This window comes from Geospiza fortis, unplaced genomic scaffold (assembly GCF_000277835.1).
Source record: "Geospiza fortis unplaced genomic scaffold, GeoFor_1.0 scaffold200, whole genome shotgun sequence".
NCBI lineage: Eukaryota > Metazoa > Chordata > Aves > Passeriformes > Thraupidae > Geospiza > Geospiza fortis.
In genome coordinates this window covers 4,329,272-4,347,651 of record NW_005054353.1, presented here as the reverse complement: position 1 = coordinate 4,347,651, position 18,380 = coordinate 4,329,272, and the positions used below count along the sequence as shown (strand labels likewise).

Genomic DNA, 18,380 nt, shown 5'->3' with positions numbered 1-18,380 from the left:
ACCATATGTGAGCCAATATATCATTCAGGGATGTGATGTATAAAGGATTCAAGGTCTATGTAATGTTGTAGAAAAAAATGGTCTGGAGTTATAGTACGTAGAAGTAGTTTGGAAACTGTATGGAATATTAAGTTAGAAAAACAACAGCAAACCTTAGAGAAAACATATTTTATGCTGAAATCACATTACCAGTGACATTCCTGAGTATTAATTTTCTGTCAAGTTTGGGCTGTTTTTGCAAATTACAGTGTGATGTATTAAGAAAACTTAAACTTTGGCTAGTCATGCTTAATATAATGTGCTGCAATCTGTAATAGTATAGGTCCTTGTGAAGGAGCTGGGCTTTTCTTCCAGTGGGAGCACCAACTCCTGAGAGAGGGGTGAGAGGCGCCTAAGGAAAGCCATCTTCTCCTGGCTACAGTGGAACAAAACCCCAAATGGGTATTGGAATGCTTAGTTTTTAGGAACTCATACGTTTGCTCTCTGTGTGATCTCAGCTACTTCAGCTGTCTGAGTCTAAGAGGAAAGATGGCCATATCTATGACATTTATCTGTCTTTTCCAGCTTCATCTCTCGCACAAACATCGTTTTTACTGTGTTTCTTTTAGTTTTAAGCATGATAATTTATTTCTAAGGACAATTCCTAGAGATCCATCTCTTTAGAAAATTACCAAAGCTATTTGCTCTGATATTAAAATCTTACCTTGTTTAAAATTTTAATGATATAAACTTTAAAACATACTCATGATTTCTTTTGTCTAAGCTTCAGCTAGAAAGGACCCAAATTCCAATTTCCTTTATTGAATCTTAAAAGTTATTTCCAAGTGGTTTTCAATGTGTGTATAATACTCATGTAAGAGGTAAGATAATCTTGCTGCATACAGCTAATAAAATATAGGTGTTTTAAGACTGAAGGAAATGAGCAGTGCCTCTGCACCACTAAATATAATTTTGAGACAGGAGAGACTGATGTCTCCAGTTGAAACAACAGCATTATAGAGAAATTCAGGCCAGAAAGAGTGGATCTATTCTAAGGCCCTCTGAAATCAATGAGAGGTTTTGCTGTAACTCCTCTAGGCTTTGGCTCCAGCCCCAAGTAATTATTCAGGTTGGACTTTGGCCACAGATACTGACACCATCTGCTTACAGAAAGTACCATGAGGTCTTTAATTAACACTAATCACGAGAGCCTCAGTTCCATGTCTTATCTAAAAAATGCCACTTTTGAGAGAGTGCACCATTGATGTGCACCTTGCTAAGGACCCCACTCCCTGCCATCTCACAGGGAAGTGTGCTATCTACAGCATTGCCTACACTACCGTTTTCAAATATGGCTAAGTTTCAAAGCCATTGATTTCCTAGACAAATTTCATATGCAAATATATAAATTAGGTTTGATTTTTGTTGATAGTGCTGAATAAAAATAACAAACATGAAGCAAATACATGGAAAGGGAGAAGTAAGGGATTTTTGTTTCTTAAAATAAAATTTAAAAATAATAATATGAACACACATAAAAGGGAAAGAATAATATAATTTTTGTGCAAAATGCCTACCTAGAGAGCAGCATAGTCTTACAATCAGGATTGGATTTCTCACTATTTTTCTATTTTCACCTTTTCACGGAATGACTGAGGTAAAATGTTTATAGCCTTTTTTTACCTAAATTTCCCCATCTGTGAAATGGTATTAATATCAAGTGCTCTGGCAGGAATTTGCCATCCTAAATTACTGCTTTGAGGTGTTCAAAGGGAAGATAGTACTTCCAACTGCATGCCCTTGGCATTATTCTCACCACCTATGGCCCGTGTAGTCCTACACACTGTTCCAGGCCATTGCCCAGTTACACATCAGCTTTGTCCAGAGGCCATTTCGCTGAGTGAATGAGATGTAGTCCCTTTTGTATCTATAACTCACACTTTCAAGCCAAAAATGAAAAAGAAGTATCTTTCACCAGAGGATGAGTGTGTCTGGAAGACTTAAATATTGTATCCTTATTGTAGGGATTAATGAAGTGCTGGCCCGAACCCTGCACATCACTTAAGGACATGTTTAACTTTAAAAATCTGAGTAGGCAGATGGATTTCATGGGAATACTGATGTGCTTAAAATATGTGCTGTTGAAATAGAATCATATCCTTCACTATTGTGTAGGGTCATGCTACTTTTGTTTGTGAAAGGGAGGAACACTCTCAGATGTTACTCCTTCTACAGGGAATTTCCTGGTTGTTCAAGGCTGGGATTCTCAACATTTTGCACTCCTGATTTCTCAGCCCAGCCTCATACATACATGGTCTGTCTGTAATATACAGGATCAAGATCTGCACTGGTGTTATAACATTAACTGTTTCCCTGTGCTGAGCCAAAATGAGTTCTATAAATCTTGCCTCTAGACACCTGACCTCAGTAGCACTGTTTTTTCTTTTATTGTACTTAGCAACCTTTATGAATGTAGATAGGAAAATAATTAAATTATTCTCTACAAAAAAATAAATTTAAGCAAGCAGCTGCCTTGCCCCAAGCTCCTGTGCTGCTCAAAAGTCATTACTTTGCGAACAGCACAAACTCTCTCCTTCCAGCATTGCTGTCTTAGGTGAGCATCTGTGTCAGATCACAACTCTGAACACATTTTTCCACCTTTATGTGCCATCTCTGGGGCATTCTTTGGCAACCTCCCGGGTGCATCTTTAGTCGGAGGCAACACCTGCAGGGGCACAGAGCTTTGCACTCAGAAGGAACATGCTGTGTTACCTCTCAGCAGACAGGATGCTCTGTTTACCTATTTGTATTGTGACCTCTTCTGGTGCCTACTTCTGCCATCTGTCCAAAAGCTTTGTACTAGTTCTTTACTAAAATTTGCCAAATGCATGAACTGTGCAAGAAACACAGTACAATTACTACTGTGCATTTTTAAAAGGAATGTAGTATGTAAAAGTGGACTTCCTAGATACAAAAATGATTAAGACTGTTGTTGTAACTTATATTATCATGTCTTTTGTTTTGCAGTTTTACTAAAGAATGCAAAAAAGGAAGAAGAAAAGCCGTTCAGAGACTGTGCAGATGTATACCAATCTGGTGTTAACAAAAGTGGGGTCTACACTATTTATATTAATAATGTGTCAGATCCTAAAAAGGTAAAGACTGGATTTATTTTCTTGTTTGTTAATATGACATTGCTCTGAACTGAAAGGAGTGTTTTGAGACTTTATGGAAGTTATCATTCCACAAAATATTGTACTGGTATAAAAAGCTTGTCTTCTCTTTAGTCTTTAAAAATTATAATAGACTGAGAAAATTATTAACTGTATTATTCCAGACATTCTTCTTTCCGGCTGACAGAAAATCCTTCCTAAGTTCCAACGTACACTCAATAGTTGACTCACTTCCTCCCACTTGGCAAGCCCAGTTGAATCAGACTATGGCTGCAAATAAATCTGCAATAAAATTTAGAAGTGAATTTGTAAAGTGTGATAATGAGGAAGCTGATCTTGGGGATTATCTGGTAGCACAAAAAAAGAAGGAGCAGAATGAGTAGTTTTTAAAGATAAGGATTTAAAAAAATTCTGCTCCTCTTGTAGGGGACAGGGAAAAGCGGATTTGGCTGTAAAGAACACAACATGCTGAGTGCCAGCACTGCTTGGAATTATGAAGCGTGTATAATCCCATCCTTCTCAAAAAAGAGACTTGGGAGGGGGTTTCTTTTATGCAAATGAAAAATTAGTCTGTATAAGAGATTATTTTCTTGCAAGGCTTTTGTTGCTAAGGTACCTGAGTCAGGAACTGATGTTAGGAACATGAGAGGATCACCTAAACCCAGTTTGTCTGTGGGGGAATGTTGGCTGTCCCTCTGACAGGACACTGTTGGGAGCAGCCACCAAGGCTAAAGGCTGATTACCTGGGAAATACAGTGGTGGTCATAAAGTAGGCCAGACAGGAGGGAGGGAACCACTTCTGTCTGGTGAATTTATTCTTACTGCACTAAAATGGTGATCCTGCAAACATAAAAATACTGTAAAAATATTACCAATATTATTGTTTATAGTAATATTCTAATCATATTAAGATATGCTAACCTTGTTCCTAAGTGGAATTTGGTGTTACAAAAGGCCTTTAGAAGCCTGTAAACATCAAGATGTTATAGTTTAGCAAGGAATTAGAGTTCATTAAACCATGAGTAGAATTGGAGTGGGAGAGTTTTATGGGCCAAGATCAACATAATTCTGGAAACTGTGAATTGATAATTGAAAATAATTGACATGACATAAAAGGCAGATATCCCTGAAAGCATTACTGAGCAGGACAAGAATAGTGAAAGAAATTCTGTAGATGCTGCTCTGCTCAAAAGGAGATGTAACATCTGTGTACAAATCACATGTACCAATTGGCAGTAGTTTTCTTAGCCTTACTGAAGCTCATGAACCATAACCAGAAGCTGGACTGCAATTAAAAACAATGGTTACCTGGAAACACTGTGACACTCATGCTTCTGGTATATTTACCTCAAACTCACTCCACTGGCAGTATAAGGACAGTTTCCACTGTATCCCTGATTACAGACACTGCTATCAATCAACATAGGTATCACAACTCAGCTGGTGCCATTGCATTAAGTTTTCTGGAGGGCTCCTATTTTAGCAAGAAAAGGCTGAGTGTGTGTTTCTGTGTGTTGAGGGCATTTCTGATACACCAGTTTCTGTCTTGCCCTAGCAATAATACAGCAAGAGCTGAGCCCAGGCATGTTCACGTTAGTCAAGTGAGGAATGTGATTGCTTTAACAGGTGTTTTTATAGACATTGAGGGCATTTAAACAAGCTGCAAGGTAGTGCTGTGCAGATAGCTGAACTGACTCCAGCTGAGATAGCTTCAAAATCACTCCAATGCAGCACTGTGCCAGCACTAATTAGCCCAGAGGTAGCACCATGCAGACGCAATCAGATTGCTCTAATATCCTGATAGGTACTCCATGGAGACAGACTTGCTTGTTTAAAGCCAGCTTAGTTATCTGGATTACCACAATGCAATGCACAGTTCTGGTACATCTTAAGAGCCCTAATATATTATTATCTTTTGTATTATTCACAGTCGCAGGCAACTATCTCATTCCTAACAATTTTATACATCAGGCTACAAAATATGCCTTCATTTGATTTCATATTTTCTAAGGGTTACTTACTAGAATCCTGATATTCAATGGAAAATACCTTTGTCATATACACAAATGTTACTCTCAGTTTTGGTGTTTTGTTGGTTTCACATCCATATATTCACAAAAAATTATCCTTCATGCCATTTACATATCTCATTTTTAAATTCTCACACATGCTTTAGACTGCAATTTTTGTTTCTTGTTCCTAGCTTTAACAGTTCATTAATATAGTTCACTAACCTTCAAGTCCTTGATCAAAATTAGTGTTTCATATCTGTTTAAAAAGATCTTAATAATATTCCATATTTTTATATAGAAAGAGAAAAAAGAATTAAATTATTAAGGTAATTAATTGGCTTACTCTGATGTGTATATGTGCAGTGCCTGATAATGTGGACAGATGATTACTCCGAGGGAAGGAAAAGGCAAGAAGAATCCTCTCAGTCCCCAGCAAAGTCAGGGTGAGCTAGAGGGGAAGCAAGGCTTCTGATGAGCAAGGGAGCAGTGAAAGTAAGGTTGTCCCCATTTTGGAGTTGAAAGAGCCAAGCCACCTTTGGGAGCCAAAGTAGGCTGGGTGTGATTGGTCTGAGTGCAAGCAGGAGCTCTGCATGTGCCCTTGGATCAATGCACTGGCTGTCCCCCTGTCTCCCCTAATGCCCCCACAAACGTGGCTCTCACCATCCTCTGGGTGCACCACACTGAAAATGAAATGTTATCCCCCCTGTGCTGGGCTGCTGGGTCTGTGTCCTCATGGTTCTGCAAAAGCAATTGCTGGGGCTGTGCTCTTCACTCCTCCCCCTTTACTTTCTTCTTGTGGACTCCCACTGAATTGGTGCTGATGCTCTCTCTGAGCATATCTGGCAGAATTTTAACCCATTAAATGTAGGTTATCCCCCTGTAGTGTGCAAGCTGTCCTCCAACATGGTGATCATCAGACTGTTTTTGCATAGCACAGACACATTCCCTGCATCTCAAAAGTCTGGTCTTGAACTTGTTGCTCCATGCCAGTGAAGTAGATTTCTGGGGTCTTGGTGTGCATGCACTTAAAATGAAATTTGTAGAAATTTCACATCTTCCATTTACTTTAAAATTGAGCTTATCTCTGAATGATAATTATAAAAATTTTAATAATTTAGTCCATAAAGGTAGAATAAGTAGAAATAATCCCACATTTGCCTTTTTGGAGCTTGAGAATTTTTACCCATGCATTTAAGGAAGTGCAAGAGTGCAATATTTTGGATGGTCTTTTATTCTAAGGTTATTTTATGAATTATAAAATGAGAAACTATAATGCATACAAATTCAGTCACTTTTTTTCATCCTCTTCTTTTCTAATAGAAAGTTAAGTATCAGAACAAATTAAGTGGTGTTAAATGGCTGAGTGCCTTGATCTTTTCTGGGACAGACAAGGCTAAAGCTATGCACAGTAACATCTACAATCACCATGGAACTCCTGTTGATATGGGCAGGTGTTCATGTCTGCTGCTGTGGAAAGTGCCAGACCATACAATGATGGCAAGTGAAAAATGTGCTGCTGGCAAATCTTTTTTTCACTGTGCCGTTTTCTCTTTCAATTTGATATATTATTCAGAACACTTCAGTCTTTTTATAGGTATTTAATTATATTGTACTATGAAAATCCCAACATTTGCATGCATCTTTAGAATGAGTAGTCTTAACACAGTTGAGGATTTACTGCTTTAAAAATTGGCAGTGGATTCATGGGAGCTTGAAATGACTTACAAGGAAAGTAAATCCATCTTTAAAAGTTCTCACCGTAAATCAGACTAAAGACATTAAATCCTGTAGATAAATGTTTTGACTCACAGTGGCTTCCCTAAAGAAGGAATAGGGCCAAAATATTTATCTAGAAAATTGTGGGTTTTCTTGTGGTTACCCTGAATGAAGTTCATGTTTGTCCTGGTATTCTATTTCCTTCCTGCACTTTCACAGGGACTCCATTTGGCATGGCTGGTGCAAATTAAAACAAAAACACTTGCATATTGTTACTATGACAGCTCTTATGAGTTGGAGAAATTTAGAATGGCTTTTCCAGAGGGTAGAATATGGTCCTCTAGTCAACTGCAGGACAAATTTTTATTTAACTATGTTGGATAATAACCTCCAATTTGTCAAAGCAATATAAAGCTTTAAATTGCTAACCAGTGCTTAATGGGTTGACTCTTGCTGATGTGAGTGCCAAAAGCTAAATGTTTTCAACACTCTTACATACTGAATTTTTACCTAAAGGGCAGAATAAAGCTTTTAAAAGAACAGACAAATGAAATTTAGGATAGGTGCATCAATATTGCATGATTGAGTCCAGGGGAATGAAATCAAGAAAACTTGCTTGAATGAGTAGCCCTAAGAAAGTTAGATCTTAAAATCAAGTGTCCTAGAAAAACAGGAACAAAAATTACTACTGCTTCTCACATACTAAGAAAAGCAAATGCACAAGCAGTATTTTAATTTTTTCATAGTTTATATTCTGTATTTTTGAAGGATAATGAAAAAGAACGAAGTGAATAAAAGTTAATATTCATTTTTATTATTATATGGATTATTTAAGATTGATAACAGATTTCAGTATACACAATATTCTAATATCAAGGGTCAACAAAATTGTCAAATTGTTTCATCATCCTCTGTACACAGAATCTTTAGTATCTAGGTTATAATTTTCTTAGTGCAGTGGTGACAGGTTATGATCTTGCATATTGAGTATGTATCTTAACTTCTGACCTTGTCTCACAGACCTCATATCTTGAACCTGTTTCTACCTACATTCTGTCTTATAAGGCAGCTTGCTCCGAGGTCACCTGTCCCATTTTGGGACACTGCCTGGAACACTGTAGGTAATATTACAGTTCAAAGGAAAAAAGTATAACTTCATTTGTGATGCATTTCAGACTCCTAGGATGAGTGTTTTCTGCAAGAATTTTCAAGATTCTCACCGAGACCAAATGACACTCTGCTAAAAGCTACATGAAGCATTATTATCACTGAGAGAATTATCTTGTTTATTAAAAGTGGTTTCAGGGGCACTACAGAGAAAGTAGAAAAAAAAAGCGTGGAGGGAATGTGAAAGGCAAAGCTGAAGAAGCAGAAGGGGATGACTGGGCGATATTCTTGGTGATGTACTGAAAGGAGACATTGCTGAGAGAATTACACTAAACATAATGAGAGAACTGTTTGTTCCCAAATGACTGAGGATGTCATTGAGGGAATAGGGCATGAGTGCACAGGAAAACACATTCCCTTAATGCTGTTATTCACAAATACTTTCCCTCCCCCCCCAAGATGACAGAATTTCAACTCAAACTTGTTTTATTTTTTGTTTGGGTTTTTAAATTTTTCTTTTTTATTTAATATTGTAGGTCTTTTGCAATATGGACATTGCTGGAGGAGGATGGACAGTTATACAACACCGAGAAGATGGAAGTCTGGATTTTCAGAAAAGCTGGAAAGAATACAAAATGGTAAGATGAAAAATGTCCAATAGCTGTACAACTCATACAAGTGTCAGATTTCAAATACTACTTCTTATTGACCTAAACAGATAATTCCTCCTATAGTGATGTGGTATGGTCCTGCAGTCTTTTATGAACTACCTTTCATCATGTCTGTTACTTTTGAAAATAATTTTTACTCAGTTAGTTGAGTATTATTTCCCATGATTTAGAGTTTCTCTCAGATCAGTTGCTGAGATTAAAACAAGATGAGGCCAGAACAGTGCTTTCTGACTCTGAAATTTTGACTTGATGTGATGTTCAGAAGTAAAAGGCATGTGATGATGTTTCTAAGGCATGGATGTTTTCAGCTAAGAGGAACTCATTCAGAATTTGGAGCAGATAGGAATAAAAATTTTTACTGGGGTTTATCCCAAGTCATACAGCACCTCTGCCAATCAAGTTAATGTACTGGAAATGTTGATACTTCAAATAGGATTACAAGAAAATAAATAACTTAACAAATTAAAGATGACATGACTTCAAGCAGGCTATTTTTCCCTTTTCCAACTCAAAAAATTTTACTCCAATCTAAATAACTTGTCACTTTTTTTCATTCTCTGTCCGATCAAACTTTCTGATGGAGCTGCATTCTCTGAGTCTCTGAGGACTGGCTTGGATTTCAATGACACTCCTAGTGAAGTTTTTAGCACTCTGTTATCAGCCTGGCAGAGGAAAGGTTTTTTTTACAGTTTTCAAAAAACACTAATGAAAAGAGAATTTTAAATGTTAAAAATTAAAGCAAGTTCTGTTCTGTAAAAATTTCTATGGGAAGAAGTTCTGTGGTAGAACTTACAATTTCAGAAATAAACATAATATCATGTTATTGAACCAAAATCTAATTTTGGATTCTATTGATGCTTTATTTTCAATATTGCTTGAAAATATAAATAATTATCTGGGTCAGACTACTGCTCTTATGGATAACTAGAGGATGTAATCTATTTCATAATATATATTAACTAAAGTGATGTTAAAATAAAAAGAATATTTTTAATAGAGTTAAATAATTTCTATTCAAATTGGTATTGTTTTAATTTAGCAGAAAACTTGAAAACTGTTTTACTTGATTTTGTTTCAGAATCAAATAAAGCAACAAATTATTTTGGGGAACCAAAATTTGAAGATTCTACCAGTTTTACTAGTGAGGAAATCAGAATTTGTATGTGGAACTTACATATGGACTTTTAAAAGTTTATACGCATCACATTAATGATTTTCTCAGTTTTTATCTCCTGAAATCATCTTAGGCAGTGTAATAAATACAGCCCTTTGTAAAGTTTTCCCGTGTGGCCTGTTTTTATATATCCCTTCACATAGTCATTTTCCTCCACTTTTCCTTCACAATAGTGTGGATCTGTACAGGATTAGATTCTGTTGGTTTTGTCTAGTTCAAGCAGAATTAATTTTGCTTCTCTTTAGGAATGATATAGTATTCTAAGGGATCACTTGCTTCTACCAAATAAAAAGGATCGCTTTTGGGCTTTTATTGACAGTTTATGCTATATATCATGAAAGATGGGATTCATGCTTGCTCTGCTCCTATGAACAGTTTCACCAAAGTAACAATCTTAGGCTCCCCTCTGTGGTTATCATATAATGCCAAGTGTTGAATGCAGAATGGTAGAGGCTGATGGACTCTGTGTATTACCTGATACCTGGAAGCATCTGAGCTTCCAGTCAACAACACTACTGACTTAATTCTTTGGTTGTTCAGAGAGGGTGTGTGATGTCTGTTGGACCACAACCCCTCTCCTTCATGACACATCGGGCCTGGTGTTTCTTCCAGTGGAAGCTGGGTAGTGTGGTGTGGGAAACGCCATGATGGCACTTAGGCTTCCTTGGAGGAGTTGAACTTAATGTGTGTTTTCTCAGCCCATCATTCAGATAGAGATTTCCAATTTTGTTGATATTCTTCTCGAGCTTATAACTCACTGGGGTCCTCAAGCTAACAGAAATAATATCATCATATAATAACAGCAACCATAGATCTCTTGGGCTTCATTTATTTTCAGTGCATTTAGTTCTTATTGGAAAGAAATCTGGAACACTGTTGAAGTTTTTAAGCTATAAGCAAGTACTTGCCAGCTTCTGAGCTGGACAGGAACTCAGGCCACCAGCCTGCACTGCTGCTAAAGGCCCCACAAGTTATTGGCTGTTACAGTGTCAGGAGGCCACTGCACATACGCTCTGCTCTAAACAGATCCTTACAGCAGCTTCCTTGGGAAGGGAGCAGTCTCTGCAAGGGTGACAGCACTGCTGGGTTACAGGAGTCACTGACAGCAGGGAGGCACTCCTTGTCTTTAATGCAGCTCCATGCTGGTGTTTTCAGCTTACATGGAAGCATTTCAGTTCTGTTCTGGACACCACTACAGTAAACAGGTTAAGTGAGAGGTAGGGTAGCCATAAATCTTTTGAGTAGGAAGTATACAACTCCATTCATACATAAATTGCCACACAGTCGGTGATAGTGCAATAGTGGTACTAATTTTTCCTCCTGTGTTTTTTTTCTCTGTTTCCACTTGCATTCAGCCTCCAATCTGGAAAATAAAGTAACACTTTCTTTTGTGTCTAAAACAACAGCTAATGAGTGCATAACTTTTTCAGCAGATTCACTGTTATGCAAGGTTGGTTGGTATCTTCTTGCTTAGGGGCATATGTTCCCAGTATCCTCCAATTTTCTTGTTAGTCTTAGGGTGTGCAGTGTAATTTTTACCTTTGTTGCTAAGAATTCATTTCTGACTAAGAAATCTCTTGGGCCATTTGAGTTTTGTGCATTCAATAGTAATTGGAATAAATGCAGAGAAAACCCCATAAGTTCATTCTCCCATACTTTCCTTATCAGTATCTACTACATCTGTTCTTTTGCATTTTACAATGAATTTTCTGTTATACTGTTTGTTGCTTATCAGAGAAAATTGAAGTGGAATAACAAATAATTTCTTTAATGGCAGGTGAGGTCACTCTCAAGCAAATTTCAAGCATTTTTCCTATTTTCTTGCCTGAGTACATGTAAATGTAAAACACTATTAAGAGTTTTGATCTCTAGAGGGGAATATCACTTAAAAATTATTGCTTGCCATCTGCAAACCCAAGACCCTTTAGAAGGGGGTTTTCTACAGGCTTTCTGTCCAAGATGCAGTTTTTGGCATTTATTAGGCAGTTATTAGCAATAATCAAATCTTACTAAATGGTTAGCTCATGTGCTAACTTGGCTGTAAAGACTTCTTGATAATTTTCCAGTTTTCAGTTCTTGGATGAATGCACCTTTCCCAGTGACTGTCTCCATTTTTGCCAAATTAGGTGATGGAGTATTGAATTCCTTATTCTCTAGCCTTCTAGCATGTCTAGTTTAATAATTCCCATGAAATTCTCTAAATTTATTCCACATTTGATAGCCCAACACTCACAATGAGTTTCCTAGGGGGCCTTCTTTGGGGTTGAGTCTGTTGGGAGTTTCCTCAGACATTTAAATTTTCCTGCTTTCTCTCATTTGAGAAAAACTCTCAATAGGTATTTGAATTTATGTGCCTTAGCCAGCTCACAGCAACCATTTTCCTAGCCAGTTTATTTCTTGCATGTCTGTATTTAATTGTACTCTATGTCTTAATTGCTACTTTCCACTCTCTGATGAAAAAAAACCCCTATCACTTCTTTTAATCATTCATGTCGTGAGCTAGATTAAGATCACTTGTACATAGTACACACAAAGATGAATTTCTAAGCTATATGGCAACCACTTCCTACCTTCCTGACCAGCAGCTGTTTTTTGTTTTGGTTTCTTTGAGGCAAGAATGATGTTCAGTGCTAAATTTCACATTCCTTTAATTTCATGTTCCTGATTAATATCTAAGAGTCCAACAACAGTTCAGTGCTTAAAACAAGTCTGCTGCCAATTGTTTCAGAAGTCATCAGTAGCATTTGTGTGTGCCTGAAGAGCATATCGACAAAACCACTTCCATTCCTGTTGCAGTTTCTTTTTTTTCTTTTTTCCTTAAAGCTGTTGTGTCAAATTGATGACTATCTCCATAGTGCATACATGGTATGACACCAGAGCAGGATAAATTATGTTCTTCTGTGGCTTAAATTCTTCACACACTGAGAGCCAGACCACGGAGGTAGTCGCCAGAGCTTTCTCAGGAAGTGTTTTTGGATGCAATTCTATTGGGAATTTACATTGTATTATCTGGAATAGCCTGACTTTCCTCTGAGCCTCAGTAAATTTAAGCTATTATAACAAGTCTGGTGGTCTGTGTCTTCTGCTTACTTAAAGGACAGCTGAACACATCTTTGGACTCTATGTCTCTGATTTCATTCTCGACACGATGGTTTTTACACCTTTTTTTATACTTCCCACAGTCCACCTCTGTGAGTAAGCTTTTGTTTGAACAGAGAGCCTATATATTTCCTGGACAGTAAGGTTGCTGGTCACCTTATGTTTTCATCTCGCTAGTCTTTGTAAGTCTTACAAGCCTGAATTATACATAAGAGCTACCATTCCAATAAAGACTTTATTTTTCAGTGTCTTTGTTCAGTTCATTCTGAAACCTTCCAGATGTTACTTACGTTCAATTTGTATTTGCAAACTGTTCAGCTCCTGTTTTAGAATATGGCCTTCTAATTAATTTTGTGGTCTCCACCTGTTGTAAGACTTTAAGGCTTAAAATTTTAATTTCTCTTGTGAAAGTTTTAGTTCAAGTTTCAAGTTCTGTTATAATTCTCCCTGCCCACCCTTCTTGCTTTTAAACTCTGACATTTCTTTTTTTTTTCCATATTGCTTCAGCAGCAATGTTAACTTGCACATTTTTCTCATTCAAAATAAGTATTCACCACCATTTATATTGCATTTGTCTTGAATGAAGAGACAAAAATTCAAGCTGATGTAGTTTCCTCTTGGAGCATTAACTGATGATGGATAATTCTCTGTTGTATCCATTTACAAATAGTGTTCAGGTTATATTTTATACACAAATACTTGATATTTAATGAAATAATTACAGACAGAGCTCCGACCCCTTTCAATAATTAGAACATTATGTTCATCACTTTCTTTTTCAAGTGACACAATGACTACATAAAAATGCATAAAGCACCTTTTAGAATTGTGTGTGTAAGAATTATTGATTCTGGTTCCATGATCTTAGTGCAAAATAACTTCAGATGTGGGTGGGATTTTAAGCAAAAATTAAATAAACCATATGGCTTGGCTGAGGAGAATGTTCTTGACAGAAAAAAAAATTACTCATAATTTGAAAGCCCATACTGTGGGAACAATATCTTTCATAGTTCTCACTTTTTTTAAAGCTAGATATTCTGAATGAATTTTGGTCTTTTTCTGGGATTATAACTATTTAAGGTATGTTCTGCATTGTTACAGTCATGAAATCTTCACACTTACATTGATAGATGTATCCCTGTGTTCTTTAAAAGAGGACTCAAAATGTCTTGTGACAAAAGATCATCACTGAATTTTAGAGTAGTTTTGGTCTGAGTCAAATAACATGGACAGAAAATACCAAAGCAGTGGCAGGTAATCAGCTGTTTTCAAATGACAGCTGGCATAGGGCTACTTTGGTATTAGAGCTGAGACAATTTCACTGTTTGCACAGGAAATTTTCAGAGCACTTTTCACAGATTTTCTTCCCCGTGTCTTAGTGAAACACTTGTGAGGGACAGAATTACTGGTTCAAAGAACCTAGGCAAACATTTTGTAGATAATCTTGGAGTAGGAAAGGAATACAAACAATTTCTGAAAGGAAAAGAGCCTTGATAAAGCTATCTGTACTACATCTATCCATCTAGCTACTAGCTGGAGATTAATCCCATAATTTCTTCAGCAGAGATGGCTTTGTGTTTTTTTCCCTGTTAGTAGCATGATGCAGTTAATAAAGTGCCTTGTAATAACAGCATAGTCCCTTCTGCAAAATGAAAGATTTGAGAACAGGATGGACCTGTGAGAAGAGCAAAAACGAGGGAATGTGTGACCTTGGAAAAGACGAAATTTATATTTCTGTAGTGTAAACAAACCAGACAGATTGGGAGTAGTGGTAGTCTTGAATGAATGTGTTGAATGAATGTCTTATAAGACTGAGTTATCATTACAAGGCACACTCAAGACGTGAATAATTTTGTAATTTTGCAATAAATTCATTACTTATGATAGTATGCTTCAAAGTCATATGTTTCTTACATCTGATAATAGACAATTTTCTTCAAGGGACTGGGGTAAATGACATGGAAGTAATTTGTTTTTTCACACATTTTCCAAGTGAGTTGGATATAAGGAAATGATTTTTGGTGAGTGGAATGTGTATTAAGATATTATGTGAGTAAGACCTTTCACAGAGACCCGCCCTTCTGTGATAAAGAATGGCATGTCATGCTGGTGTAATAAAAAGTCTGTTCTGACTGCAGCAGTTACTCAGATAATTGTTACTTTCATCAGTACTATGAAAAGACACAACATTTTCTCTGCTTCTCCAGAGACCCAATATGTCCAGTAGAAATGGACATGATATTGAAGTGGTGAGAGACTTTGTTTTATGAAAACATGCTCATTAAACTCTTCTGGTCCTGACCAAGTCGTAATATACAGTGTAAGCTTCAACAGAATTATGTAAGGGAACAAGAATAAAACAATATTTGTCTCAGAGAGAGTTGGAACACCATATTGGGCACCAGAGATGTTACTACAAAAGGAAGCATCCTCTTTATTTTGGAGAAAATTTTTGGATATGAAATTAAACACAAATTTGTGTCGGAGCACAGTTGTGTTTTTTAAATGTGTTGTACTCAGCACAGTCTTTCCTATGCAAACATTACTGGATAACATCAGTTTCAAGAGCTCTGTTGACACATGGATGTATGCTTGTGCTGCTTTGCCACTGGTGCTTCAATTTAACAGCATTAATTTATACTGATAAGACTCATGTGGTATTCCAAAGACTTTTAATTAATAAATTTTATATAACGATAACAAGATCTAGCTTAGTTATGCTAACAGCCTCTTGTAGAGCACTATGAGAAAGATTAAAGTCATTAAAGAAGTGTCCTAACCACAAGATGAAAATGCTATATTAGAAGAGCCAGGTGAGCTTCAGTGAGGTTGCTTTTAAAATCTGTGACTTGAAAATATAGTAGAATTTTAGCAGAGGTCTTCCCAAATAGCAGTTGTGTGCTCTCATTGTGCAACAGCATTTCTCTTCTGTATGATCTGCTCCATTTGGAATTTAGTGGAGCAGCTCTTCGCTTTGGGGTTCGTGTCAAATTAGAAGTAAAACTTTTTGACTCTGATGTCAGTCAGCTTCTATTCTTGTTCAGCTGTTTAGGCTACCAGCTGAGCCCAAGCATGCGATTCAAAAACAATCCATAAATTTGATGCTCTATTTAGACAGATTATGTGGCTGAAACTCAAGTCCTTTCTCAAACTCACAAACTTTTGGTCTTTGCTGTAGCATCTGTGCTCCTAGCCATGTTCATTTTCTACTTAATCAGTGTATTTGGAGAAGAGAATTAAGTCCTACACCCCAAAAGCTTTTCCTTTTGTCTGAAATGACAAAAAATACCTTTCCTAGATATTTTTCTTACATTTTGTATACTTAGCCCTAAAACTTACCATTTATTTCTTTGCAAATAATGAGAAAGTTATCAGAAAGCTCAAAATTCATTTTTCTTAGACCACAAAAAATAAGTTTTCTCTAATACATACCCATTTCCCTGGGATGCTCTTACAAGAAGCCACACTAAGTGTCTCTGCATTCCCAGGATCCACTTGTCCTACAGTAAAAAAGGTGGTTTGGGATAAAGGCTCTCAATGTAATTTGTCTCAATAAGAAATACTCTCCTGTTTTCAGTTACATAGTAAGGAAGTTAGATTGAAATCCAGGCCTGGAAGATGTTCCTGATTAATATCTAAGAGTCCAACTCAGATATTAGAGGAAGATGTCCTGGTTCTTTGTAGGAAATATTTGTAGGCAACTGAGCTGTTTTGGGCCCCTTGCCCAGCCAGAGGTAACCTTTGTGTAAGATTTGCATTTCATTCTGTCACTGTGATTTTAATTCATTGGGAATTTTGCTGCTACTGATACTGTGTGTTTGAGAAGGAAAAAGTAAAAAGTAGACCTAATTTCTGTATTTCTACTAATATATCGAGTCTAGAATAAAGTGCAACAGACTGAATTGCTGCAGATTACAAACAAGATTTTCAGGCAGATTATACAGATATTTAGTTCTTTATTTAAACTGACAATAGTTTCATTTTCTTTTTAGTCTTTTGAGAAAGTATCTGGCTTCAATCTAAATATATTTTTAAAACTTGCCATCAAATATGTGTTGGTACTTCCTAATAGAAAAAATCTGAATATTTAGAATTGTTTTCCAATATTCTTGTATGTAACATTAATTAAAACATATGTTGTCTGAGGAAATGGAAGTAATTTCTATAAACCAAATCTTTATTTAAAATAAAAGAATGAATAATATAATGTGATGGGAATGAAAATCTCCAAGTATACAAAAAAGTATACAAATATTTTTTGGAAATTATCTTCTTAAACAATATCCATTCCATAATCTCAGCTAAGGCAAAAGTAACTGAATATTTTTTATAGCTTCTGGGAAGTCACTGCTGCTATAAAACACTAAATTATTATCTGCTTTATTAATTGAATTGTCTGACAGAAGATGAACCCATTGGATATATTGGCTGTGTCTGGTTTCAATTTGTTTTGTCTATAAAAAGTCAAAGCTTCCTGTGAGCATTATCAGACAAAATAAATAAAGTAAGAGAGATAATTGTTCAATGAACTTGGAGCAACATGATTCAGGCAGAATACCTTCACAGATTTTGCCAAAGCTAATAAAATTCTTTTGCACCCAACTTATTATTTTTCAATAAGTATCAACTTTTAAAAGTCTTAAGGGCATTTTTAAAACCAGTACTGTTTCTTTGTACTTATGACTGCTTTAGTAGTTTGGACTCTGTTAATAACCAAATTGAAATTGAAAATGAGATGATGTAGAAGTCAGATGTCATCTAGAATAAATATTATACAATCATGTGCTTTTGTCTTTGATTCCTAGCTCTAAGTACTTTAATCCATATAAAAAACATTAAAATCTTTCTTTATTTTTGCATAGCAGTTGAGCGTTATGTCAGAATTTACAGAATTTATATATAGTTATATAGAAAGAGAAAAGCCCTTTGCTTCCTCCAACTACAAAAATGGATTTACATTTGTCAGTAAAGTTCTGTATTGTTTTATTTTTTTCTCTGAAAACAAATTCTATCACATTAACAAGAACAATCTGCTCTAATGTAGTATAAAAATTACTTTATTATTTCTCAATGACAAAACCTAGATAAAAGAATTTATTTATTGTGATTTTCATGTCTTATTCCAGCCTTTGCCAAAATATGATCTTAGTGCAATTTTCAGCAGCAAAAGTATTTTTTTTCTGTTTGTGAAGAATAAAATGACACATTATAATAATCTGTGCTGGATCAGTGCAAACATTTGTGTATCCTTTTTGTGATTAATAGTGGAGAGATAAGAAAGCATGTCATGAAAATGTAAGCATATTTCCCTGCTTTCATATATTCTCCCAGCTTCCATAGAGAGCTAGTGAGGAAAATAAAGGAGAATGCTGAGAACTTTTAGAAATTACTGATCTTTTCCTATTACATTAAGCATTCTTTCGGGAACTTAAAGCCACTGATTTGCCAG

General features: G+C 36.1%; 1 protein-coding gene across 1 annotated transcript in view; it reads left to right on the top strand.

The window, feature by feature from the left end:
• ANGPT1 (angiopoietin 1) overlaps positions 1–18,380 on the top strand; it is a 154,753-nt gene that overhangs the window by 94,592 nt on the left and 41,781 nt on the right. The window contains exons 5-6 of the mRNA XM_005423478.2: positions 3,007–3,134; positions 8,524–8,625. Coding sequence (XP_005423535.1) covers positions 3,007–3,134; positions 8,524–8,625 — 230 coding nt within the window. The remainder of the gene's footprint in view (positions 1–3,006; positions 3,135–8,523; positions 8,626–18,380) is intronic.